At 41.5% G+C, this 27,866-nt stretch overlaps 1 protein-coding gene across 2 annotated transcripts; it reads left to right on the forward strand.

The window, feature by feature from the left end:
- The first annotated feature begins 60 nt into the window (after positions 1-60).
- RAB7A (RAB7A, member RAS oncogene family) lies at positions 61-27,625 on the forward strand. Of its 2 annotated transcripts, none has more exons than XM_020798069.3 (6): positions 61-348; positions 20,916-21,005; positions 23,084-23,210; positions 24,971-25,189; positions 25,708-25,836; positions 26,331-27,625. In XM_020798069.3, the coding sequence occupies exons 2-6, from the start codon at positions 20,953-20,955 to the stop codon at positions 26,424-26,426; spliced, it is 624 nt and encodes a 207-aa protein (XP_020653728.1). In that variant the 5' UTR covers positions 61-348; positions 20,916-20,952; the 3' UTR covers positions 26,427-27,625. The 2 variants fall into 2 exon arrangements, with proteins under 2 accessions (XP_020653728.1, XP_020653729.1); XM_020798070.3 differs by having other exon boundaries at positions 191-357.
- Positions 27,626-27,866: the final 241 nt, after the last annotated feature.

Genomic DNA, 27,866 nt, shown 5'->3' on the forward strand with positions numbered 1-27,866 from the left:
ACGAGCTAGCCACCACACCAATCAGCCCGGTGGCTTTGCCCCGACCACATCTGAGAGTCATGTGAGACAACGAGGCAACGACGGACAAACAGGCCAGACAAGGACCATAGAGATGCCACTTGCAGCTAGAGCGTAACCAAAAACCTCGTCCGGCTTGAAGCCCCTCCCGTCGGCGCGTCAACACGCCGGGCGGGTCTCGTGATCGGAAGGGGGCGAACAAGAGGCGGAAGTGTAAACGGGGAGGGTGTTTGGCCCCATTAAAGCGGAGCCGAAGGGAGAGGAGAGGAGGTGCTGGCCGAGTCGGGAAAGAGTCAACATAGCAGCCGAGGGCGGGCCTTCTTGGATACGGTGAGTGAGGTAGGCGAGTTGCGGTTGGCCGTGTTTTTGAGGAGTGGGTACCTAGGGGCTCGTAAGTCACCAGGCCCGGCGTCGGTTTTGAGGCCCAGGGAAAGCAGGAACGGCGGGCGAGGAGGGCGCGGCTCGGTTAACGCCGTCTAAGAGACCGTTTCCCTTCCTGGTCTTGCCTTTTCTCGGCAGCCGTCTTGGCTGAGGAAGGAGAGAGGGCCCGGCCGGGCCCCGCCCTGCTCTGGTGTTTCTTCGAGGCCGGCGGGAGGGGTAGTTCCCTGCGGGGCCGCCTTGGAAGCGAGATGGCTGCTGAAGGATGGCTTCCCGGGCGGGGGGGTTAGGGGTTGGGGATTGCTGTGTGTCAAACGGTCGACAGCAGTCCTTGGCCTTCTTCCTCTTTCCTCCCCCGCCCCCGCCTTGGCTTTTCGGAACAAAGAAATGTGGGATATGAAGCCTAGCGCCTGCGGGTTCGCGTATTTTGTGAGTCGTTTTATAGCACTTGGTGTTTTCCCTGCTGAATCTGTGAAAGAGGGGAAAGTTGGGGAGCAGATGAGTGCGAGCCTCCCTTAAGTCTTTCTTCTCCGCTTTTGCTGGCGGAACAATAACTCCTGTGCCGTTCCTGTAGCTGACCCGTTCCTGAAAGACACCAGGACGCCTCTAGTCCTAGAGTTCTTGGTTATGTGCTTTGCTAGCCTTAGTATTAGAATGCGTTGTCTTTGTGTTATATTTATTTCTGTAGTCTGAATTTGAACCACCTACTGAGGATCTTCTCTCTTATTTTGCCCCCTCCTTGTGTAAATAGTTGCAGGAAAGATGAATGTACAGTAGTGGGCAATGTTTTTCTTAGTGGCTTGATGCTGTAATCCTAAACTCAATAGTTAGGGAGTTGCGCCACTGGACAAAGCTGGAGGACATCTGAGTAAGTAAATAGGAATTGCTTCAAGTAAGTTATTAAGGAGTGTATTGCTGGACAATGCTTATGGTGGTGAGTAGGCTGTGTGGAATTATTTCACCATGTACAAGGGTGGGTAAGAGTTGCCGTGTTCTGAAAGGAGACATGACTAGTAAACCAGTAGGTACTCAACTTTATATTATCTTGCTGGATAAGCATGAGGTCGCTGATTAAATTGCAGATGGCAAACAATTGTGATCCCCTCCTAAAGTGTTGTCTACAAGGACTTTTCCTGGAACTTGTTAGACTGATCAAACTGCAGACAGTTCCAAGGCTACTAGTGGCCTTTAAGCCATGACTCATTGATGTCCTTGGAGAGAACTGATTATACCTTATGTTGAGTGAGTGAGAAAACAATTGAGGTTTTTTCTATTCCAGTATACTAGTATTTAAGCATAGTATAATAACATGGAAGCATATTGATTACTGCAAATCAACATGACAGGATGAAAAATGGGCTGATTATACAGTACCTGAATTTTTGATAAGTGGCAACCAAATAGCTTGTGGAAGAGGGTAAGGAAATTTTAATTATGTAGGAAAGCAAATGTAAAATGTGGTTAGCTTAGTTCATTTCAGTGGTCAGGCTTTTCTGCATGCAGGCTATTCCTCAAATGTTCTGTATGTCTCCTGCAGGGTGTATAGATTCTCAAAATGTGTGCATTTATTTCTGCTCCAGCTGTTAGTGAGCAGAACTTGACTTGCAGTAGGTGGAGTCTAGATATGCTTTCTGTTCTAAGTTGTGCCCTCTGTTGGGAAAAAGTAGCATGCTGTCTTTCCTTGTGATTGCAGCAGCTGATTAGGCACATGATTTCGTTCATGGATGGTTAACTATGATTTTTGTAGGTGACAGGACCAAATATATCTAGAGGGAATTAGCAATACAACCTCTCACTTTCACTACAGAAGTAGTGCTGTGTTCAGAAATGTGTGGATTCTGTAGCAGTTGCTTTCTCTGAGAAACATTTGTTACATACCTGGTTATGGTGCTCATAAGCATGTTTGTGAAGACGTACAGTAATAGAATGCAACCTGTACCCTAAATAAATTTGTTTCTATATAGTTTGCAGTGTTATTAATAATATAAATCCCGTAGTGAATGCCTATATTTAGGGTCTCAGGAGTAGAAAGGTGTTTTAGGTCATCCTTGCTTATAATATTTATGAATGTTCCATCTTGTCTTCCTCAAAAGAAGGAAGAAAGAGGAAAAATGCAACAAACCCACTTCATCTTTCCGGGTTGGTATGCTGAACAAAAGTGTCAGTAGAATAGCATGCGTTGTTCTACATTGAAGTCTTATGTGTTGGCTTTTAAAGTTAGATTGTGGGCAACAGGTCAGTGACAGGCAAAGTAAAAGCTGACAACTATGTATGTAGTTGAAAGTGCCGTATCTGCTCTTTACATGACCCACTTTCCTTTTTTTATGATACTCTGTCCATTCACTGCTATTCATTTGCTTGTCTTATACCCTCCTTTATTGTTAAGTAGCTAAAGAGTCTTGCTAAACTTGACTTCTAATCAGAATGCAAACATTTTAAGTGAGAATGCTATACAAAACATGCTCTGGCTTCTTCCATGCAAAACAGTAGAAACAGAAGTCTCCATTACAGTGACTATATTTATGTCATGATATAAAATGTTGTATGTAAGAAGAATTAATACAATAACATGCTTGGGGACATTTAACTGGGCAATAGTTGGATGATACCCCGAATCTCATGCACACAGTTATATTTGTTCTTCTAAAAAGTAATGTTCCAAGCACTTATTTGAATGTATTTAAAGAAATATACACACGTGTCTTAAGTTGTAATGATATGTCATTTTTCAGGCTCCATAAGACAGTTTCTCCACATGTATGTTATATGGCACCACCAACTGCGTCCTAGCCTTCTGTATTCTTTCCTGGAATATCTACTATTTCTTCCACAATACAAATCAGTACTTTCATCAGTCTTTTCCTTTATGCATCAAGGGTCACCATAAGCTAGAATTGACTTGATGGCACATGATTATTATTATTACTATGCATCTCAAAATTGGACACCAGTTTCAAATCTGACAATCATAAAGCTGTATCATTTTTCTGTTAGCTTCACAGCTAAGCCCTGTTTATCTAGGGTTAATTATATCTACAAACGGATCCTATATGAATTTTGCCCCATTATCCATTTCCCAGCCACTGCCGTAATCTTGTCCATGAGTGTGGCTGCTCTTGTGTCATTCTGGAAGAATATCAGAGCTACAGTTTCTAGTAGCTTCAAAATCAACAATTTAATATGAATATTAATTTAATATGTGGGAGGCCTTATGACTGTCTAACCTTAGGACTAAACTTATGTCCTGAACTTGAATGCTGGAATGTTTTTGCTGGTGGCCTGCCTGTAATAGAGTTGAACATCATTATTAACAAAGCTGACTACTGCAGAATTACTCCAAATTAATATCAAATTAGCAGAGCACAGTTCAGGGATCAGTGTTTGAGGGTTCTAAAAAGATTGATAGAAATAATTGACCTCAATTGCTAGAAAGAAACACATGCAAATAAGCTTTACCAGCAGTCCCTGTTTACTAAATTATGATGTATAGTAGGATAACCTGACCTGATAATGCTTAGCCTTCCTTTGTTTTGAATGAGGTTGTGGAGGTGCTGGACTAGAGTCCAGCTGAGAGACAGAAAAATGAATTTAAATTATGGCATGATGGGAGCACTGTGGATAGTCATTCCTGTGAATGAGATGAATGTCCAACTTGTTCTAGCAGGCTTGCATTCACCTTGACCTGCAGGTACAGTATATAGTTTGACGGTATTCATATTCATTTCTGTCATTTGAGATACTCGGGCCTTGACAAGGACAAGCTTCATCTAGTTTACCAGTTGTGACTGTTCCTGGACTGGGTCAATCTGCATAGTTTGACTTTAACCAGTTTAGCCAAGCTAAGTCATATTACAGTTGTTCTAAAACTTGTGCTGGCTGCCTATTTGGCTTCAAGACCAGTTTGAGATGATGGTGTTCATCTTTAAAATCCTGTTTGGGATTAAAATATCTATAGGGATGTCTCTCAAACCTCTTGATAATTTAAGATCATCTCTGTATGTTTGTTCATATAGCCTTCTCTTTGGTGCCTTTATGGAACGTCTCTCTTGTGGAGGTTTACTTGTGCAGTGGCAGGTCAAAACCTGTTTGTTTTGCTTGAGCATTCTAAGCTTGTTAATTAGGCTGGTTAAGTGAGTTTTCTTTTATGTGTCTACTGGTATTTCCTACAAACATTTTTACAACCCTTTCATACCAAGCTAGGATGTTAATGTCCTGTTTAGAGTACATTTCATTTTTTTCGTTTCTGCCCTTATAACTCAGCATGTTTTATACTGTATTATATTCTCCCTAAATTTGTCTAATCTCTTTTTACACTTACATCTCCTCTTTACTTTTTGAAACTGCTAAGAGTTTTTAGATTTACTGTAGCACAGGATGTTAAAGCGAGCACTGTACACAACAGTACGAAATGTCTGATGTATAAAAGTGGAAAAGAAAACATTAAAGTAGTAATGTTTATTTTCCAGAAATATAGAAGCAAGAGTGATCAAGATTTTCAAATAAGATAAAATGTACCTAATATTTTTGAGGCAAATGTATTTTAACACATTTAATGTGAGATGTAGTTTCTAACTTGCATATGAAAATGTACAGATCAGATGTATGTCACCCCTCGTAATTGTATGCATTCTAGCCTAAAAATCTTCCTAAGATAGCTTATATAAAAGTATCCTGTGTATGTTTACCCAGATGTAATACCGTGCTATTTACTTCAAGTATGTGCACAACTGCATCCTCAAGTCAGAATGCTACACTGAGCAATTTGAGGCATATTAAACTTGAAAGTAAGCCTTACTTACGTATTTTTTCACCATGAGATTCTACAGCCTGTTTCTTTCACAAGTAAGCTGTAGGAGCTCTGCCCCATGAAGGAGTCAGCAAGTCCTTCATGTATTTAATGTAAACGTCTGCAAGGGAGTTTGCTCCTGTGATGGGGAGCCCCCCACTGTATCACTTTTAGAATTTATTTATTTATATATTTATTGCATTTATATGCCGCCCATCTAGACATAGTCTACTGTGAATGGGTTCACAGGCAGGGGGTGAGGGTCCTTCCTCTAAATCAGGAATGAGAAGTGGAGTCGTCGTCTTAACTCTTAACAGCTTCTGTTTTATTAAAATCCAGCGGTTCAACATTCTCAACAAAAGGTTCCAACAAACTTAGTTCTGGCAACAAGCCGAAACTGTCCATTTCTGAGGTGGTTCTCTTGCCAACGGAAACTAGAGGGGTGCAGGACCAAACCTCTCGGCGTCGTTCGGGCTCCTCAGGGAGGCACTCTTCACTGCACAGATGGTCCCACAACATGGGTGCCTTGCCCAGTCGCCTTCAAGGGGTGGGGTGTTGTGTCTCTTGTCTGGACGGATCACCTTTCGTCCACGTCCTTGGTTTTTCGGAAACACCACCACAAACCACTCCAGCGGCAACCCTCCCACACGCAGGTGGGGAAAATCTTTCAACAGCTCTTGCGTCTTAACCCTTTCATATGGCCTAAATTTCTCCAGCTCCTTTTTTCTCTTCCACAACTCTAGCTCTACCTCGTAATGTCGCTCCCCACTTTCTCTTATATCTTCTTCCCAAACTGACAGCCCCTGCTCTTGACCTATCACATTCGCTCCCTCCTCCACCAGACTCACTTCAAACTTCCCGCCTTCTAGCGCTCGCACTCTCACTCCCGTGTTTTCTCCCTCTTTACTTTCCACCACACGCAGATCCCCTCCAGGTGCATCTGTAGCCCTCTTTTTTTCAGGTGACGGCACACTCTCCTCTAACACTCCTGCACATCTGCTCTGGGCGGCTCACAACATAGAAGAGGTAACTGTTAGTTTTGCTTGCATGTCAGGCAAAAACAAAAAGAAGACAAAAATGTGGTGGCACCTTAAAAACTAGGTGCTGTATTTTGATGTGAGCTTTTGTGGATAAGTTCATTTCTTCAGACTGGTCTGTCAGAGACCCACTCCAATCACTGGAGCATTGTAAACAGAGTAAGCTGAGTACACTTATAGGCTCTGTATTTGGCTTTCACATTAATCATGGGAAGATCAGAGAGATGTCTATACTGGGTGGGATGGAGATGTTGGGGGAGTGGGCTTACATATATGCTTCTTCCCTTAAGACCCGTTTAGACTTTCATGGATTCAGGCAACATGCCTAAACAGGAATTTTTCTCTGTTTGTTTTTGTTTTGTTTTTATGACTAGATTTGGTGTGTTGAGGATTGATTCAAAGACTGCTGCTTTAACTGGTAAAACTGCAGAGCAGGTTGCAAGGAGAAGCAAAAGCAAACTGTTATAACCAAACTGGGTTGATGCATTAGTTAGGTGGTGGTCAGTAATTGACTACATAGAGTAACAGATTTGTTCTATGATGAACTCCCCCAGGCAGGTACTTAATGGAGCATCCTATTAGTGGTTATCTATCTGGGCACATCGTGCTGTAAGCGCATCTGCTGCTGAGCTTTCTTAGCAACGATGATGTAGAGCAGGCAGCAGCTGTGCTTGAAACAATCTGCCCGGAACTAGGCTGGTCTGGATGATGTCACTGCTGCTGTTTAAGGGTTCTCCTTTGTAAAAGTGGCTTATCCATAATAATTGAGCATATATGGCTGTGAGTGGTAGCAATAAATCTCATCAAGCCTACCAACCTGATTAGGAATTAATTGACAAAAGACAGCTCCTATTTCTAGGAAGATTAATCATTGCAAGAGAATTCTGTTAACAGAATTTTCTAGAGGTTTCTGTAAGATGATGTCAAAGAACATGTAAAAATTGCTGAATTTTGTGAAATCTGTGAGGGGGCAGGCAGTATTGCTGCAGTGATTGACTGTACTATCCGAAGAAAATACTAATTTGGATTTACCTAATACTTGAAATAGTTGAACTATTTAAAATTATTGTTGTTGCTACACTCAATATGCCAGCAAGTTCGGAAAACCCGGCAGTGGCCAGAGGATTGCTGATAGCAGAAAGTGAGGAGGAATTAACCTCTTAATGAGGGTGAAAGAGGAGAGCACAAAAAATAGTCTGAAGCTCAACATAAAAAAACTAAGATCATGGCCACTGGTCCCATCACCTCATGGCAAATAAAAGGGAAGATATGGAGGCAGTGACAGATTTTACTTTCTTGGGCTCCATGATCACTGCAGATGGTGACAGCAGCCACGAAATTAAAAGACACCTGCTTCTTGGGAGGAAAGTAATGACAAACTTCGACAGCATCTTAAAAAGCAGAGACATCACCTTGCCAACAAAAGTCCGCATAGTCAAAGCTATGGTTTTTCCTGTAGTAATTTATGGAAGCGAGAGCTGGACCATAAAGAAAGCTGAGCGCAGAAGAATGGATGCTTTTGAAATGTGGTGCTGGAGGAGACTCTTGAGAGTCCAATGGACTGCAAGGAGAAGAAACCTATCCATTCTAAAGGAAATCAACCCTGAGTGCTCACTGGAAGGACAGATCCTGAAGTCAAGGCTTCAATACTTTGGCCATCTCATGAGTAGAGGACTCGCTGAAAAAGGCCCTGATGTTGGGAAAGTGTGAGGGAAAGAGGAGAAGGGGATGACAGAGGATGAGATGGTTGGACAGTTTCATCGAAGCGACCAACATGAATTTGACCCAACTCTGGGAGGCAGTGGAAGACAGGAGGGCCTGGTGTACTCTGATCCATGGGGTCACGAAGAGTCGGACACGACTAAAAGTCTAAACAACAAAAAATACTTGAAAATGGAAGAAGACCTTGAGTCCCACTGCCAAGATAAAGCAAGTCTAAACGGAAATACAGTGGTGCCTCGCTTAACGAGTGCACCGTTTAACGAAAAATCCGTATAGCGATCCCCTTTTGGGGATCGCTATACGGATCAGCCCCAATCGCCGCACTCGCTTTGCGACGATTGGGGCTCCGGCGGCCATTTTGGAGCCGCCGAACAGCTGGTCGGCGGCTCCAAAGTGGCCGCCGCATGACCCGAAATGGCCCCTATCAGCGTTTTCGCGCCCTCCCCTTGCTTAGGGAGGTCGCGAAAACGCTGCGGGGGGGCATTTCGGGCCATCCGCGGCCGCCGGAGCGAAAACATTGCTGGAGGGGGTAAGCTTACACACTTATTGGAACGCATTAAACTAAGTTTAATGCGTTCCAATAGGTTTTCCTGCCCCGCACAGCGATGTTTTCGTATAGCGAAGGTTAATCCGGAACGGATTAACCTCGCTATACGGGGCACCACTGTACAATAAGTCTGTAAATAGATGGGATGGAACCCCACGACCCCATAGAAACTGAAGCATCAAAAATATAATTAAATTCACATGTTGAGGAGAAGTTGGCCAACGAATGGCAAATACACATTTCAAATATCTTTTAAGAAGGACTGTAAACCACATTTTACTGCAAGGAAGTCGGGGCAGCATGCCTGTCTCTTGCGATGCAGATAGATCTGTCCTGTTGCGTACAAAAGCCCTCTTTGAAGTATTGCTTGGCCAAATCGTGAGGAGGAAAGACAGCAGCTAGAAAGGGGGTGGAGTGGGCTGCTTTCCTATTTTTGAAAACATGGGGAAGATGTAACATAGAGGAAATTTGCATCTAAGTAAGTAAAGATAGACCTGAGATCAGCTAGACCTGAGGCAGTTAGAAACTACACTTAATGATAATCCGTTCCAAGAAAATCACTGTTAAGCGAAAACATCATAAAGCAAAATAAAAAACCCCATTGAAACGCATTGAAACCCGTTCAGTGCGTTCCAATGGGGTAAAAACTCACTGTCCAGCGAAGATCCTCCATACAGCGGCCATTTTCGCTGCCTGTATAGCGAGTAATCTGGTGGGGAGCCATTTTAATTACCCGATGGCCATTTTGAAACCGGCGATCAACTGTTAAAAAAACGTCGTTTTGCGAAGAATCGGTTCCCAAAGCAGGGAACTGATCATCGCAAAGCGAAATTCCCCCATTTAGACCATCGAAAAAGATCGTCATTAAGCGGATTCGTTGTAATGCGGGGCAGTCATAAAGCAAGGCACCACTGTAGTAGGATTAAAGATAGATGTTTTCAGATAGTCTTTCACCAAGCTTTTGCCTTGTCTAAGAGGTGGGAACAGTCTGAGGTATTTTACTCTTCAATCTTCCTAGACAATGTTCTGTTCCTTTCCGTTTTTAATAAGGTTTACTCTTTTTAAAACTGTCCTCTTGTTCTGGGAAATGCAGAGCTAACTTGGTTCAATCTAAGTCTATCATGTCTTACCGCTCTTGGTCAAAACTACCTGAGATTTTTTTTTGGATGGGGGTCATTTGTTCCTTTTATAGAAAGGGGGTGGTGGCAGAACTACCCACAGTTTCAGAAAGGAAGGAGGCTGGAGTTGTAGAAATGGTGCTGGGTTCCTTCCTCCCCAGCTTTGCCTAGCCAAGTCCCTTTTGTTGACATGCCAAGCATTTTTGTACGAGGGGGTGCTGATAAGTATTGAGCCTTTCCCAGAAAAACATTGAGCTAGGAAGCTGTAACTGCCACACTATTCTACATATTCCCCCAGGAAGTCAGTGCACTTGCAACATCTGTCCTGCAGCATTTTAAATCCCTGCAAATAAAATTCTTCCGGCTGCTGGTGTAACCACTCATTTGCAGCATTAATTGCCTCCAGAACACTCCCAAATCTTTGTCCCTTTAGGTGTTTTTTGAGTTTGGGGAACAGATATTCGTCATAAGGAGCCAGGTCGGGAGAATAGGGTGGATTGGGGCATCACTTGAAAGCCCAAGGACGTCAGTTTTGCCATTGTTTCACCTGCAGTGTGTGACGAGGCGTTGTCATGCAACAGGATGACACCTTTGGAGAGCTTTCTTCAATGTTTTTCCTTGATGTTTTGCTTCAACTTCGTCAATAAAGCACAGTAATATTTTGCATTGATGATTGAACCCTGTTGGAGGTAGACCACCAGCAGAACTCCCTTCTTATCCCCAAAAACTGTTGCCGTTTGCTTCTGAACCAACCTTTGCACTCGGAACTTATTTGGCCTGGGGAAACCACTGTGCTGCCATTCCTTAGACTGTTCCTTTGTCTCAGGATCATAACAGTAGATCCATGTCTCATCACCAGTTACCAGTTTGCCCAGGAAATCTGACTCATTTCTTGCAAAATGTTCCAAAACAGCCACCGATGACTCCACATGTTTCCTCTCTTGTTCGGTTGTCAAAAGTTTGGGGATCCACTGTGCTGCCAGCTTTCTCATTTCCAAGTCGTTGTGGATAATGGCACCAACTCTATCAAGTGATATTCTCAGATATATAGCAATATTTTTAGCTGATATTTGGCAGTCTTCCATGATCATGTCATGGACGGCTTTCACATTTGCAGGCACAGAGACAGAAGCAGGCCTTCCATTGGGTTTCTCACTTTCAACACCGAAATGGGCAATTTTAAAATTGACAACCCAACATTTAACTGTTGCATATGAAGGGCCAATGTCACCCATAGCTTGTGACATTTCATCATGGATCTGCTTTGCACCTTTCCCTTGGAGAAACAGGAATTTGATTATGGTCCTATGCTCTTCCACACTGAACTTTTCTGGAGGTGCTACCATGTTCACTTTGGACCTGAAAAATAAGTTAAAATCATAGGTACAGTGGTTCCCCACTTGACGATTACCTCATTAGATGAGGAAATTGCTTAGGGATGAGTATTTTGCGATTGCTATAACGATCGCAAAACAATGTTTTAATAGGAAAAAATCGCTCGATGATATTGGTTCCCTGACTTGGGAACCGATTTTCACTTAACGACGATCAAAACAGCTGATTGTCAGGTTTCAAAATGGCCATCTGCTGTTTCAAAATGGCTCCCCGCTGTGTTTAGGAAGGCTTTTTCGCTTTACAGGCACCAGAGAATGGCCACCCTATGGAGGATCTTCGCTGGACGCTGAGGTATTTCGCCCATTGGAACCCATTGAACTGGTTTTCAGTGCATTCCAGTGGGTTTTTTACTTTCGGTTTCGCTTGACGACAATTTCGTTCTACAGCGATTTTGCTGGAACGGATTATCCTCGTCAAACGAGGCATCACTGTAGTTGATTTTTTCACCACTGAATACAGACAAATTGGCCAATACACCCTGCAATTTATAGCTTCCTAGCTCATTTTTTTCTGGAAAGGCTCAGTACCTGTCAGCACCCCCTTGTATCATATAAGGACTGTATTGGCATCTTCCCAAACTGAAGGTGGCTTGTTTAAGGACAATGAGGTGTTCTTCCTCTAACTCTGGTGTTTCTAGCTTTACACAGATGATGTTGTGCTGTTTATGTCTTTTCTAAAGTTATAGTGGAAGGCTTTTTATGAAATGAAAATCTAGCTACTATTTGGTAACTTTGTGAGACTGCTTAATAGTCATGGTTAAACTCATTCAGACTTAAGCTGGTGAACTGCTAGTTTGCAGGAAGGCCTTCCAATGATTAAATAATATGTACCTGTATTTAGCACTACTTTACAGTGGTGTCTCGCAAGACTTTTTTTCTATGACCGTGCTTCACAAGACATTTTTTGAGACCGATGCTTCGGAAGACTTTTTTTTTTTTGAGACCAATGCATAGGGAACCTTGCAAGGTGATTTTTTTTACAAGACAATGATTTTCGCAGAACGAATTAAAATCGTCTTGCGAGGGACCACTGTATTGTTTTCTAGTCCTTCTGTGTAGCAATGTTGTAAAGGTTCCATGACGGCTGAAGGTCAGGATGGTGCCTATGCAAGCTTTTCTACCTTGGTTAACACTCAATGTTCTCTTGTTGAGATGTGATTCCAGCTTGATACTAAAGGACAAAAGGTTAGCAAACAGTAGACAACACCTTTAGCATATCTAGTACAGTACAGTAGTTGTTCTGGAATCACTGAAGACAAGGATGAAGTGGCAAAGTAGGGTCTCTTAGTGAGAGTTTTGTCTAGCTTTAGTTTAGTCCCATCACCAAAAAGAAGTGGGTAAGGATTTGTTAGTAATCAAACCTGAAATCCATTGAAAGAGGGATCTTCATGTTTCTCAAATTATGTGAAAGCCCGACTGGTTCTGGAAGGAGGGTCAAAGGGGCCAATTAGTCTATAGTAAACCAGTGTTCACCGGAATCCCCTTGAAGATATTCCAATCACCAGACAACGGTGAAATCTCTGATCCATAGGGGAAGGATTGATGTTTAGCTGTTGTTGTTTTTGTTTGTTTGTGGGTTTTTTGGTTAATTTTCTGTTAGATTGTTAATGTTTTTAAGTTTGTATGTTTAGAAAGGAATAAAAATTTTTTTTTAAAAGGGCACAGCCACCTGTGGTGGTGATACTCGTATTTGTCTCCCCTGGGAGACAAATATGAACATCCCATCTCTGCTGATTAATATTCCCAGTTGTTGGGAAGCTTTTACTGGGCTTTCTGCTGCTTTGTTTGAGGAATATATGTTCATAACTAAGATATCCTTACCACTCAAGCTTAGAATTAGTTGCATTAGCAACACATAGAAATGCTATTTGTTTAGACTTGGAACTAGCTTCTAGAAGGAGCAATGAATTACATGAAGTCTGTGATAAGATCTCTGAAGATAGTTGTAGCAAAGCTATTTTAATTCTGACAGGAGAAAGCAGACATGGAGCATTTTTCTCAGTGAAGGAGGGCAAGTGATTAAGCACTCTGAGCCCACACATGATGCTGTAATCTGACTGTTCAGCCTTGAGCCAAGTACTGTTCCTATGGACACCAGATGGAACAACCAGGAGGAGGGGGAGACATGCTGCCAGAAAGAAACGAAAAACCAGCAATAGGAACTTGCTTAATATTTCAGAAAAGTTAAAAAAAAAAAAAACCTCATTGCCCTTAAACCACTACTGTCTTGCCTTATCCCTTGATGGTTTTGGTCTCCAGTCCAAGCTAAAATACAAGTCTACTGTGCTGCACTAGGTTTTGTGATAACTATCAGACCTACATTGGAGGTCTATGAGCAGTGCTCCCTCTGTAGAATAACTAGAGGGCAAGTATTACCATGTTTCTAAACATCTAGAGTAGTAGTAGTAGTAGTAGTTGTTGTTGTTGTTGTTGTTGTTTGTTGTTGTTATTATTATTATTAATTGGACTTAGATACCGCCCCATAGCGCTACAAGCACTCTCCGGGCGGTTTACATTTTTTTTAATTATACAGGCTACACATTGCCCCCCCCCCAAGCAAGCTGGGTACTCATTTTACCGACCTCGGAAGGATGGAAGGCTGAGTCAACCTTGAGCCGGCTACCTGGGATTTGAACCCCAGGTCGTGAGCACAGTTTTAGCTGCAGTACAGCGTTTTAACCACTGCGCCCATTTAATCCCATCTGCACAGCAGAATCAAAACCTTTAAGCTTTTTAGGTTCATATATTTGACACTATCCAACTCATAAGTCAGTCAACATACACAAGGGTTCTATGGAGAGGGCTTTACTTATTGCTGTGGCTTAGCAACATGTGGCAGATATTTGTGTAGTGTAGGCTGAGCTACTGCACCTATATGCCAAGAATGGAGCTGGACGGTGTTCTGGACTTCATGCACTCCTCTATTTGGGCAGTTAGCTGGCCTCAGTTTTAAAAGGGACAGCACCTGTTGAAAGAATTGCTCATGCAGATATAGTGAAAAGCAATAAAATAGGTGCAGCATCTGCCACTACTGCAGTGTTAACAAAATTGATTGCTGCACAGTGCAGATGGCAAGGTATTTAGCCATTATGGTTTTCTTAGCTCTGTAGCTGGCAGCTCTAATGTGGGCACCACAGTGATGCCTCGACTTGCAACCATTATCCATTCCAGAAGATGGGCGTAACTCGAAATGGTTGTAAGTTGAAGCACCATTTCCCATAAGAATACATTGAAACCGTAATAATCCGTTCTGGCGGATAAAAATTACCAAAAAATAAAATAAAATAAACACAGCCAGCCCCAGCAGAACACCATGGGGCTGGGGAGAAACACTCAAAAATCACACACACAGTGCCAACCCTAGTGGAACACGATGGGGCTGGGGGAAAGAACACAGCCCACACACACACACACAGCCAGCCCCTGTGGAACGCCATGGGGCTGGGAAACAGACACATACACAGCCAGCCCAAACGCAATGGGAGTCGGGAAAAAAACAACCAAAACACAAAAAACATCACAGCATAGAAACATAACCCCCCCCAACCCCACCCTGCAAAACAAATTACAGTGGACTCTCAACTTACAGACAACTCAACTTACAGACTTTTCAAGTTACAGACGTCTCCAGCTGCAAAATTTAGGTTCTACTTGCAGCCGGAGAATCGACTTACAGACCAGAAAAAAACCAAAACAGAACAAAAATGTCTGGTTACGGATTAATCAGTTTTCAATGCATTGTAGATCAATGGAGACTCGACCTACAGACTTTTCGACCTGCAGATTAATTCCGTAAGTAAAGGGTCCACTGTAATGTACTTACTCAAGAGCAGAAAGCAGCACCAGGCAGTCCGAAGCCTCCCTTCTAACCCTTGGGGAGAAAGAGCTACAAAGAAGCAGCTTCTTCGCCGACCAGCTGTTAGCAAATTTGAATTCCATGCCTTTTTTTCCTGCCTTTTTCCTGTCGCAACGCAAAGCTCCAGCCACAAGTCGAAGCAAAATTTTGCGGCCAGAGCTGGTCGCAACTCGAAATGGTCATAAGTCGGGACATTAGTAAGTTGAGGCAGCAATGATCATGAGATGCAGCTTAATTGTTTGTGGTGTCTTACAACTACAGTGGACCCTCTACTTACAGAATTAATCCATATTGGAACGGTGGCTGCAGGTCGAAAAGTCTGTAGGTCGAGTCTCCATTGACCTACAATGCTTTGAAAACCGATTAATCCTGTAACTGGCCGTTTTTGTTCCATTTTGGTTTTTTACTGGTTTGTAGCTCAATTCTCTGGCTGCAAGTCGAACCTAAATTTTGCAGCCAGAGAAGTCTGTAACTCGAAAAGTCTCTAAGTCGAGCCATCTGTAAGTCGAGGGTCGACTGTAAAAAAGAAATACATTGGTGCCTTGCTAGACAATTACCTTGCAAAACTGTTTTCCCTATGGGTGATTTTTGCTAGACAATGTTTTGGTCTGTGCTTCACAAGATGGTTTTTTGTTTTTTTTGGGGGGGGGACAGTTTTTCGCAAGATAGTGATTTTGATAGCTGGGTCTGCGCTTCGCAAAACGAATTTCCTAAGGGCGATTTTCACAAGACGACGATTTCCCCCCATTGGAACGCATTAAATAGATTTCAGTGCATTCCAATGGGGAACCACATTTTGCAAGCCAATGTTTTCGTATGACAGCGATTTTCATGGAACGAATTAACATCATCTTGCGAGGCACCACTGTAAATTGGTTTTTCATTGCTGCATCAGCATGAGCCTTCTTTTGAAGATACAAAGTTTACTTTGTGTATTCCTGTGAACTTAGCATGGCACATGTGAAGTTTTCATTTCTCTAGGGCTGTCTCATCTTCATATCACATCCCAGGCATTTGTATCTAAGACCAATGTATAAAATTTATGGTTTATGTAATACATATACAGTTAAGTTCTTTCTAGTTTCGTTTGAAAACTAAACTGAACATGAGTATCTGGCTATTTTATAAGTCCAGGTTGCATCTTACCATGTGCCTAATAGATAGATTGTGTGATAGGGACCATGTATGCTACTTGGAAGTGATCCTCTAGACCACTGGTTCTTAACCTTGGGTTACTCAGGAGTTTTGGACTGCAACTGCCAGAAGCCTTCACCACCAGCTGTCCTGACTGGGGTTTTTGGGAGTTGCAGTTCAAAAGCATCCAAGTAACAAAGGTTAAGAACCACTGCTCTAGACCCAGCTCTCACACTGAAATATCAGGGTTATGCCTGCATCTTGTCAGCTCTGGCACATTATGCAATCCTTCCTGGATGAGGGTGGTGGTGTCTCTGACAGTGTTGGCTCATGTGCTGATTCTCTCTCAAGGATTAACTACTCTCTTCCCTTGGAACTGCCCTGGAGTCTACAGCAGAATGTGGTAGCCAGGTTGATTACTGGAGTGGGGAAATTTCAGTCGCAGATCCCTAGTCCTGGCTCACCTGCATTGGTTGCCTGTTGTGTCCCGGGCCAGGATCAAGGTGCTAATTTTAACATACAAAGCCCTTAACAGGTTAGCACCTTGTTATCTGTTGGAGCACCTCTCCCACATAAATGCTACCCATTTTACCCAATCTTTCCAAGCCTGTGTTGCAGGTGGCTATGCTGAGAGAAATGAGGAAGGCCTCAACTAGTGGTGGCCCCCAAACTTTGGAATGGCTTCCTCTGGGAGGTCCGGCAGACTTCCTCCCTTCAGAGTTTTAAAAAACAGCTGAAAAATCACATTTCTAAAGGAAACCTTTAAGGATATCCTCCCTTTCAGTTTACTCTTCGACCCTGTGCCATATGAGGGCTGTCACTGTTATTTTGTGTCACCCTGTTTGTTTTATTGGTTTGGGGGGCTGTTTTTATTTTATGTCTTTGAGTGGAATGGAGGGTTGTGGGTGAGGGTTTATTCAGTATTACAATAATACTGAATAAACCCTCAGTACTGTCCAAAATAGAGGTTTCCAGTAAATGGAGCAGGATACAGATATTTTCAGAAATATTTTCCTTCAAAATGGGAATAACTTTCTATGGGATCTTAATCATTTGACTAGCTCCTAATCACTTCTAGAATAATGAACACATTAACTGTTAGTGAGGTGCCTTCATACTTTGTCTCAGATCTTGGGCTTCTCTTCAGGTAAGTGAGAAAAAGGGCAGAATGTAGTTTGAAAGGTTTATTCAGCCAGACATGAATCTTCTTTAAATTGTGAGATTCATAGTAACAAAATACGATAGCAGACTATTATGGGGTGTAGTTTGTTTTTATGCATTTGTACATCAAGGTTTTTAGCACTTATAACATAGTAACAAGGCTGACTGGATATTAAACTGAGGTTCAAAGACTGCAAGTTACGTGTTCAGATTTTGCCAAACTTGGTAGTGTACTATTATATTCTGGATAAAATGTATGTGTCAGGTACTCACAAATACTAATAATGATCCTATATTTTTAACATTAGCTTTAAGGAAGTTGTCTGGTGAGGAGACTAGCTCTGTAATCAGTTCTCTTTCATTAGAGGTTTGAAGTAGCAACTTGATGGGCACCCATCAAGGGTGTTGTTGTAGCAGCAGGTGTCCTGAATAGACAGTGATCTGTGCATTCATGATGATTTCAAAGCTATTATTCTACAAAGTGATGAGGTTGGTTTGTTATAAAGTGGGACCTAGCAGCTCCTTTCTGTGCAGCCTGAAAAGATTTTAGGTTGTATCTATCAGAGACCAAAAATAGCATTTTAAAAAACCCTTAAGGTGCTCTTCCTATTTTATCTCTAATAAACAGCGATAGTAATTGATAGTTTACCAAAAAAAAAAAAAAAAACCTCTGGAAAAGTATGGTGAAATGTTGCTGTTGCAGATACAGGCCAGGATCCAGCTGGGTGATTTTTGTTGATGACATGTATATCTAGGAAGAGATGGTTTCCTCTTCCTGTGGAGCACCCCTCCCCTTGTGAAACCCTAAGGAGAAAAGTATTGCTCTGTGAGAATCCTATGATACTCTAGCTGTTGGCCTTTCACTAAGCGCAGCTGAGATAACCAGTGATAAAGGATGATGGAAGTTTTAGTGCTTAGAGGGCCACAGACCACCCATCCTTTATTTGAGAGGGAAATGTCTGGCATTCCACTTAGTACTGAGAGCTGAACCACTGAAGTGATAAACATGATGCAAGTCTATAGCACTCTTCCAGTGGTGGTATCTGCCAGCAAACCAAAGAGTGGCAGACATACCGAAGGCACAATTTAAAGCCTAAATGTACTGTGTCCTAAATGCTACAAAAGACACATGTCCCTTAAAGTGCTTGGTTTATCTGTAAAAAAATTTTGTGATGAGTCATTACTATTACATGTACTATCACAGGCTGCAGTGGAGATAATTCTGAACAGTTCTGTGTTAGAAATTGAAACCTTTGTTGGCCTAAATGTAAATTATGACTAGAATTTACAAATCTGGCTTTATCTGTAATTTATGCTTATTGTAATATAATATACAGTATATAGTAATATAATATGTACAGTATTGCAATATGCTTAAAATAGTTATGTTTGATCCCAAAATGTTATGGTTCTAGTAGTTGAAAGCTGTGTATAAATGACCTAGAGAATGAACTCAGAGCTGCCCTGGCTTGTCAGTAAGAAATCCTTTGCTCTGTGGATGATGTCTACAAAACATGTGATCCCTTTGAGCTTTCAAGAATGCTTAGTCATGCTGTGGTAGAATTACTTGAATTATTAGAGCAGTGGCCAAGGCTATACATACCCTGTCTCCCTGAAAATAAGACAGGGTCTTATATTATTTTTTGCTCCCCCCCCCCCAAAAAAAAGCATTAGGGCTTATTTTCAGGGGATGTTCTATTTTTTCATGCACAACAATATACAATTATTCAAATGCAGTCCTGTCGTCGTCTTCTGGTTGCTGCACAGTGGTGGAGGGCAGGGTTTCACTTAACTGGGGCCTATTTTTGGGGTAGGGCTTATATTACGAGCATCCTGAAAAATCATACTAGGGCTTATTTTCAGGTTAGGTCTTATTTTAGGAGAAACAGGGTAGCACAGGGCATATACTTCTACTCAGGTGACTATTCTGTTTATTCCACATAGGCGTATGTTGGATAACCACAAGTGACTCTTAGTGTCAGAAATATTGCCTAATGGTAGCATTCATTCTTGCCTTGGGTGAGCCACACCAGCTGTTAAAATTCAGTAATAAGCAGCTGGCTAATATATACATTTACCTTTTTATCCAAAGGCCATGTTAAACTCAGTTGCAAGGGAAATGGGCAATACCTGAAGCTGCCATTAAAATGAACATCTGTGATGCAATCAAAAAGCTGTTGAATAAACCGTAATGTTAGTATGCTTGGTGTACAGTGAGAGGATGTTACCATGAGAAATATTTATTCTTTAAACACATCTCTTTCTCAGAAGCTCTTTTCTTTATATATAAACATTTGAAGTGAGATGTTCCTAACAGTTCAGGTATGAGCTTCTGTCACAGAGTTTGTGCCTTTAGCTGCCTTATGTCTGAAATAGTATTGTAGGAAAGGAGAAGATTTGAACAAGGGGCAATAACAAAGCTGATCCTTCTTCACCGGTGTTCACTCCTGGAGAGCACATAGTGCTTTTTGTTCTTTTCCTAATGGGAAATGCTTTTATTTAAAGAACCCAAAATACTGTACATTTTTAGGCATTCATTTTCACAGCACTCTATTTCAGATAAGTAGAAGATCCTATATGTCACTTGTCTTTGTATAGCTTCTGCTAAGCTACCGGTAGTTGGCTCAGAGGCAGTGCTGTTGTGAATAGTGAGTAAGAGGCATGCTGCTTAGTATAGTCTTCAGCACTTGAAATGTTTGAACTATTTTATTACAAAGTTATTGCATTAATGCTTTCAAAAAAAGCAGTGGGGCACAATGCCATTTAATCTCTTGATACATTACTATACTTACGAATGTGGCCTGTAACATATATCTGATTTATGGTGGGCTTTATTCCCCCTCAATCTAGCCATTGGAGCACCCAGACTTCATTCTAAACTTGTGCCAAAACTCTTAATGAGGGCTTTTAAATGAAAACAAGACCTTGTTACATATAAACCTGACAAATAGAGATTCTGGTCAGTAATGCATCATTTAGCTGGCTGGATAGCTTATTGACCTAGCTGTCTCCCTAGCTGCAGAGCCAGAGGTTGGGAGTTCAATTCCCCACTATGCCTCCCAAGAGAAGAGCTATCCTGTGTGACCTTGAGCAACCTGCACAGTCCCAGGATGCCCCCAGAAGAAGGGAATAGTAACCCGCTTTTGAGTATGCTCTGCGTAGGAAACTCCGAAAAAGATAGTTATAAGCCAAAATTAACTGAACAGCACATTACTGTTATTGCATACTTTATGTATAGGAAGAGGAGTATGATTTACTCTGAAGACTGATAAGTACTACTTCTATAGTGTCATAGCATAGGTTAGCACCACACAAATGATTATGGTTCTTCTTTGGTTTTAGGCAGGTAATGTTTACTACGAAACTGAGAAAAGCTGCTTCTAAAGGCAGGGCTGACGATAAGAGAGGCAGTTCATACTCACTGAATTCCTTTTTAAAGCTGGCAGTGTTTCTCATACTAAAATGACTCTGATCTTGCCCTTTATAATGATTGTTAGAGTTTTTTCTTTCTCATAGTTTTCCTATGGTTTGAGATGAACATTACCTGGAGTTGGAAGAGCCACCCTAGCCAAGTGGGGTCTCTAGACTTCTGTCTGTAGGGCTGGGTCCATTCTGTGGATTGAACAGGCATGTACTTTGAGAAGGCAGTGTCTGCTACATTAATTTGCAGTCATATTATATAATCAGCTTTTCTGTTGTCTGAAATGTCTGAGTAGTCAAAGTGCAAAATTTAGCTTTTACACTGTAATTTCTCTTTTGTCCAGTAAGTGCACTTGAACCTTTCATCCGAAATCCCGAACAATGACTTCTAGAAAGAAAGTATTGCTCAAAGTCATCATCCTTGGAGACTCAGGGTAAGTAGTGCCAGCAGACAGTGATGTTTGCACTGTATCAAGTAGTAATGATGGTTAATGGTCCTTATGTAGTTTTTTTACTTGCAATGCTTGCATATGGGGTTGTTGTAGGCCTTTTGAGGACAGGGGACCTACCTGTTTTACTTGTGTTTAAAACTTGTGGAGGGGTTGAAACAAATCCAAGCACCATGTTAAAAAAAACCACAAACACTTGCACCATGGAGGGAGGTGGCCTGTAGGTGCTGAATTATGTCTGGCCTCCAGTTACACAGATTGTATGAGCACACTTTTTAAAACATTGCAGAGCAGTTGGGATATGCTAAGGCTATCATTAAAATCCCATTGCCCTACTTTATGCAGAATAAAGCTAATGATTGCAACAGTAGTGATATTTCAGGCATTAAATGTTTCCAATTCCAAAGGTCCTGAGGCTGCCGTATGTTCACTTTCATTGCTGGGAAGCTGTTGGAGGCCAGGGAATAGGTAATCTTTAATTACCAAAAATTGCTATTATCAGGATGAGTTTACTGGTGACAGTGATTATCTGCAATCAAAGACATTTGTCTCATGTCCAGTGTTGCCCCCCCCATGCCTTCACATCAATGAAAGTGATTATGCAGGAGCCATGGGACATTTGGGCTGGGGGAGTGTGGGGATTAAAAAATGTTTTCTTTCTGAAAAATTGCTACTGCTGCTGACGTCAGCCTTATGTGGCGTAACTTATGCAACAGGATTTCAGCCTATGTTTCTTAACTGCAGAATAAATCCCAAAACTCGTACAAATTTCAGATGACCTGTTCCTCATCTATAGCATTTTGTAGTGACCAACTTGTCAAGACATCCTGCCTGTCATGTGCTGACTAGGCAGTTCTGAATGGCTACATGTACATATGGCGCAATGAGTGAATAAATTGTTGCTTTTGGGAGAGACAGAGCAAATGTACAGTAGAAAAGTTGTTTAACCCAAACTTCCCAGTTCTTGAAGCTAATGCTTTGGGCATTAAAACAGTAGAACAGGCTGTGCTGTTCAAGTTGCAAAATAACTGCCTCAATCTTAATAATTTCTTATAGCACAACTGTACTCACAACTGCAGTTGATAGGAAGCATAGTAATTTGTCTGCTGCCTGGAATGTAATCTTACTCATAATTCTGTTCCTCATATTGAAGTCTGATGTCATGTAGTCCACGCTTTTGAGTGGTGATCTAGTGGTCTTGTAGTACATCTCTGCAAAATACATTTGCTGCAGAAATCACAGTTGTGAATTGGTGTATCTAATAGCAATATTTGTTCATTTAAACTAGGCTCACTTCATCTGTGAATGAAGAGGCATTGAGCCTTCCTGAATCTATTAGTTTCATGTGTCCCTGGCAGAAGCCACAATGAGACAGAATAGCATGACAAATAAGGCTCTGTTTCCAAGAGTAATGGACATAAGATCCCATAGCTCAAAGGATGTAAGTGGACACCAAAGCTATTCTGTTGCTGAGTTCCTTCCATGGTTGTAAAATATTAAATTGCAGAGAGCAGTTGTATAGTTTAATAAATGTTTGGGCTACACATGGATTATGGACTCTTATTTCAGTATCTAAATAGACTGACAATATCAACTATAGTCCAATAATTTTATAGAGGCTGTACTACAAAATATTAAATCTACATGTGTGAAGGGCAACTAGGTTGGCATGTTGCCTATCTTATATTTTGCAGAGGTTGTGGATTCCTCACCTTTTCAAAATGAAATACTGTGTATTCAGCCATGTATCTCTTAGATACATCTCTCAGAGCTCTTGATTTACTTGAGAACTCTTATAACTTTTCAATATGACTTGCTCTGGGTTAACTTGTCCCTGTCATCAGTTCGGCCTTTCCTAACAGCGTGAACCCAAAAGCATGAGGTGAAAGGAAGAATGTTGTTTATAGTGTAAATGTTCACTTACCAGTAGGGATTGAAAAGCCATCAGAATTTAATGCATAAAAGCCTGTGCATTGCATAGGGAGCTATAGGCCTAGACTAAATGTAGTGTCTGACTTGTCTAGCTGTTCTCAAGACCTATGTTCTTCCTTTTTTTTACTTAGGGTAGGGAAGACCTCTCTTATGAACCAGTATGTGAACAAGAAATTCAGCAACCAGTATAAAGCTACAATAGGAGCAGACTTCCTGACAAAAGAGGTGATGGTGGATGATAGGCTAGTCACCATGCAGGTAAGAAAATTGTGTACATCATACAAAGAATCACGCTTTTGTTCTTGCCTTAGATATTTATACCTGCCTTCATTTTTCCTTCAGAGTACTTGGGTTATAGTTGAAAGGAGCTGTTGTTTCCTTTGATTTATGTGTTTTAGTCTGTGCTCATGTTTTAATTATATTTTCATTAAATTTTACTCCAGTGTCCTCAAGTGCCACTTTCTGGCACTTTTTTAGTAAAAAAATAGACTATTCAAGTATTAAGATTCACCTTTTATTTCATTGTGATGTCTTCTTGATGAGGCCGTTTGCTGCTACCTCCAGCAGCAATTGAAGGCAAACCAGCATTATAGAAAAAGCTTCACCCATTTACTGTATGTGTAGCTAGAGGCATCTCCAAGGAGGAAAAAAAGAGTCTTCTATAGTAAGATTCATTCATTCATTCATTCATTCTGTATTTATTTATTTATTCAATTTGTATCCCTCTCCCATTAGTGTCACAGCGCTACTCTGGGTGGGTGAAAGATACTATATAGATCCTGCATTTGTCGTAGATCACAAGCTAAATATGAGCCAACAGTGTGATGTGGCTACAAAAAAGGCTAATGCTGTTTTAGGCCGCATTAATCAAAGTATAGTTTCCAAATCCCGCAAGGTGCTAGTCCCCCTTTGTTCAACACTGGTTAGGCCTCACCTTGAGTACTATGTCCAGTTCTGGACATCACACTTCAAGAAGGATGCTAACAAATTGGAACAAGTTCAGAGGAGGGCGACAGGGATGGTTGGGGGCTAGAAACCAAGCCTATGAGGAAAGGCTGAAAGAATTGGGCATGTTTAGCCTTGAGAAAAGAAGACTGAGGGGTAATACAATAGCACTTTTCAAATATTTGAAAGGCTGTCATACAGCTATACTGACTAATTCTCGAAGGAGATGTAGTCCAGTAATAGTTGAAGAGGCATACACTTTACCATCCTTTATCTAAAGCAGTGGTTCTTAACCTTTGTTACTTGGATGTTTTTGAACTGCAACTCCCAGAAACCCCAGCTAGCACAGTTGGTGGTGAAGGCTTCTGGGAGTTGCAGTCCAAAATTCCTGAGTAACCCAAGGTTAAGAACCAGTGATCTAAAGGATGTGTACATGTCTTGTGCTAGGATTTAGATTCAGTAAAAGCAGCATGAAGGTCTTCAACAACTTCCTCCTGATTCCAAGTGCACATGGAGAAGGAAAGGCTTGTTCTCCTTCTCGCATCCAAAACATGACTTCCCTCTTCTACCGTCCTTGTCAAAGAAAGATCCTTTTCCAAGTTGTAGTCAGACAACATTAAATGAAGTTGCCAGAGCTACAAGTACTACTTTAATCATTGTGAGCTCTTGATCAAATGAAGTAGTGGTAGCATTATCTGAGCTGTTTAGCATCTCATCATGTGGCCTTTAAGATAGAAGGAAAAACAGAGGGCACTTTTTAGGTATGGGAATCTGTGTACTGCCTTATCTCACACTTCACCGTGAAAATATCTGCATGAGGCTTTGCCGAAGTTGGGCAGTGGGAGTACAGATCTGCTTCTCAGGCCTCACCTGAAGCCAGCCACTTGCTTTGAGAGTTGTATGCCTGTGACTTTTGGCAACAACTCTGGTTCCGTCTGCATTCATTGCCTAGACCTAGAGCATCCTTGCAGTGGTAGATTCATGGCAATGAGGAAGTTAGGTTAGCTGTATTCTTTTGCTCTGAATGCTTAAAACACTCTTAGAATTACTATGCTCCCCTGTATTATCTGCAGATATGGGATACAGCAGGGCAGGAGCGGTTTCAGTCCTTGGGAGTTGCTTTCTACAGAGGAGCAGACTGCTGTGTGCTGGTATTCGATGTAACAGCTCCCAACACATTTAAAACCCTTGACAGCTGGCGAGATGAGTTCCTTATTCAAGCCAGTCCACGGGATCCGGAGAATTTTCCTTTTGTTGTGCTGGGAAACAAGATTGATTTAGAAAACAGACAAGTAAGTGTATGGAGATTCTTTTGAACTATAGAAACTCTTTAAAAATGAGCCAATCTGAATTCTTCATTAGCGGATGAGTTTGAGTTACAACAGTAATATTTTTAGCCTGCGATTCTTAAGCACATTAAATTGAATTATCTGTAGAACCATATGCTGTTCTAGGGAATGGAAATGGCACAGCATCTCCTTGGGAACAAATGCCTCATCTACAAACATTCCTGGAAATTAAGAATTATGGAGCTCTGTGACTGTTGGATAGCCCAGTAGTTTAGGCATCTGTCTGCAGAACCAGAGTTTGGGAGTTCAATTTCCCATTGCACCTCCTTGACAGCAGCTGGGCTTGATAATACATCGGGGTCCTTCCAGCTTTACAATTCAAAGAGTCTTGTTGTTGATTTGAGGTATAATAATGGCTCTGCTTCTGGACAGTTAGTAAAAAGTGGTTTGGTGCTTACATGTAAGCTAAGCTCACTTGACTCTTATGGAACATGGTTACATAGATCTTGTTTCTGTTTCAGGTTACTACAAAACGAGCACAGGCCTGGTGCTACAGCAAAAACAATATCCCTTACTTTGAAACCAGTGCCAAGGAGGCCATTAATGTGGAACAAGCTTTCCAAACAATTGCACGAAATGCACTTAAACAGGTATGAGTTTGGCCTACTGCCCTCTTGTGGTTGCCCAATCATAATTGCACATGGAAGATTAACCCTGGTGATGGTTGATTGCAGAACTGATACCTTTCCACAAACTGATATTTTTCCAGTTAAGCAGGATATTGGAACATTATGAAAGCTAGTTTTCCAAGGCAAAGTGGGGGGTTGAATACACTTGCCCACAGGCACTAGCGCTTTTCCCTCTGGAAAAAAACTACTTGTTCTCCAGTCCATGGCATGGTCAAATGGCCTTTACATGTCTTTTAAAAACAAACTACAGTCCTGATTTAGTTCCCTCTAAACTATGAAAGGCTCTGCCTTGCTTCTTCAAAGCATCTGAAATTGAGAGGCAGCTGTTGCAAATTGGGAGTGTTGCAATTGCCCCATACCCTCTCTACTCCTGGCTGCCTCAAGTGGAAGTCCATTTACTTAAGCAAAGGGCTGAACTGTGATTGGTGACTACTTCTTCTTTTCTTTCTTGATAGGAAACTGAAGTGGAGCTTTACAATGAATTTCCTGAACCTATCAAATTAGACAAGAACGACCGAGCAAAGGCCTCTGCTGAGAGCTGCAGCTGCTGAGGTGGGGCTGGAGGGGTTAGCACAGTCCTTCACAAACAGATATCACACCTAGGCCTTCAAATACACATGGCCCCTCTCCTGTGTAAAAAGAAACAAGATCCCATTTTCAGCGGCCAAAATCACCTATTTACCATGAACAACTTGTAAGCCCATTCATTCCTCTACACAACTCCATCAATGTCCCTACATCCCATCGCATTATTTCATGGTAGCAGACCTTTCTCCTCTAATGTAAAAAAAGAAAAGAAAAGGAAACTCTCTTTTATGTTCGGAACTTAAGCTACTTCCAGGTGTTCAATGGAAAGAAACTGTGTACAGTTAATCTGTAACAATTTACCTTTGTCTTGTGTTCCCCCTGTGAAGGCGGCGACTGGAAAGGCTGATTCATAGTTCATTGCAAGCTCAGCACTTGGTCAAACTAGGTTGAGTTTTGTATGTATCTGTTAATGCTTGTTACTTTTAACTAATCAGATCTTTTTACAGTATCCACGTATTATGTAATGGCTTCTTTAGGAAAAATCTTATAGTACATGTTAATATATGCAACCAATTAAAATGTATAAATTAGTGTAAAATTCTTGAATTACATGTTTAAGTACTGAAACACAGGTTGTTTAGGCAGTGAGCAGGACACTTGTGGAATGCAGTGTGCTAGCAGCACAGGTCCAGATAGAGGCAGTATTCTGTACAGTAGAAGCAAGAATTATGTAAACATTTTTATTGATTTAAGAGCCAAAAAGCTTCATCTCCTGGAAAAAATATTGTCTGGCTTCTTTGTAGCTAAATTTTTTCAAAGGATGATTTGCATAACCTTGCACACTGGATTATTGGATTTCAACAATTAAATACAGCTTTCAGAATGATCACTTTGTTTGCCTTTTGCCCCTTTCATGATTAACTCTGCAAATATAAAGCAGAATCTAACATGCTGACTCTTGCAGCACAAGCTCCATCTGGGTTGTAATACTCATTCTTGATAGTAAACATCTCTCTTTTCCTTTCACTTTCTTACTGTCACTAGCCTGGATTTCCTGAAATGGAAACTTGGCAACTCTGTTCTGCCCTATTTTCCTTGTTCTTGCATTTGTAGCTTTCTTAAATGGAGCACTTCGACTGTTTTTCCCCCAGAGGTCTACATTCTAGTACGTAGGCAGGACTCTTCTGTAAAGAAACATGCCAATAAACTTAACAAGAACAAAGCTTTTTGCTCCCTGTTTCTATTTTTATGTTCTTAAAGAACCTGAAGCTGAGCTAATTTTCATACTCTTTTTGTTCTTTACTGCTTACTTAGTAAGACTCTGATCAGAAGTCTTAAAAGCCATGATTTCCCCATGTAATAATATGAGAAGGAATGCTTTCTATAAGAGTAAAATTGCATGATGGTGAACAGGAAAAAAAATGCATAGGGAGCAACAAGTACCAAATTTCAAAGTTTACAAT

This window comes from Pogona vitticeps, chromosome 2, assembly GCF_051106095.1.
Source record: "Pogona vitticeps strain Pit_001003342236 chromosome 2, PviZW2.1, whole genome shotgun sequence".
NCBI lineage: Eukaryota > Metazoa > Chordata > Lepidosauria > Squamata > Agamidae > Pogona > Pogona vitticeps.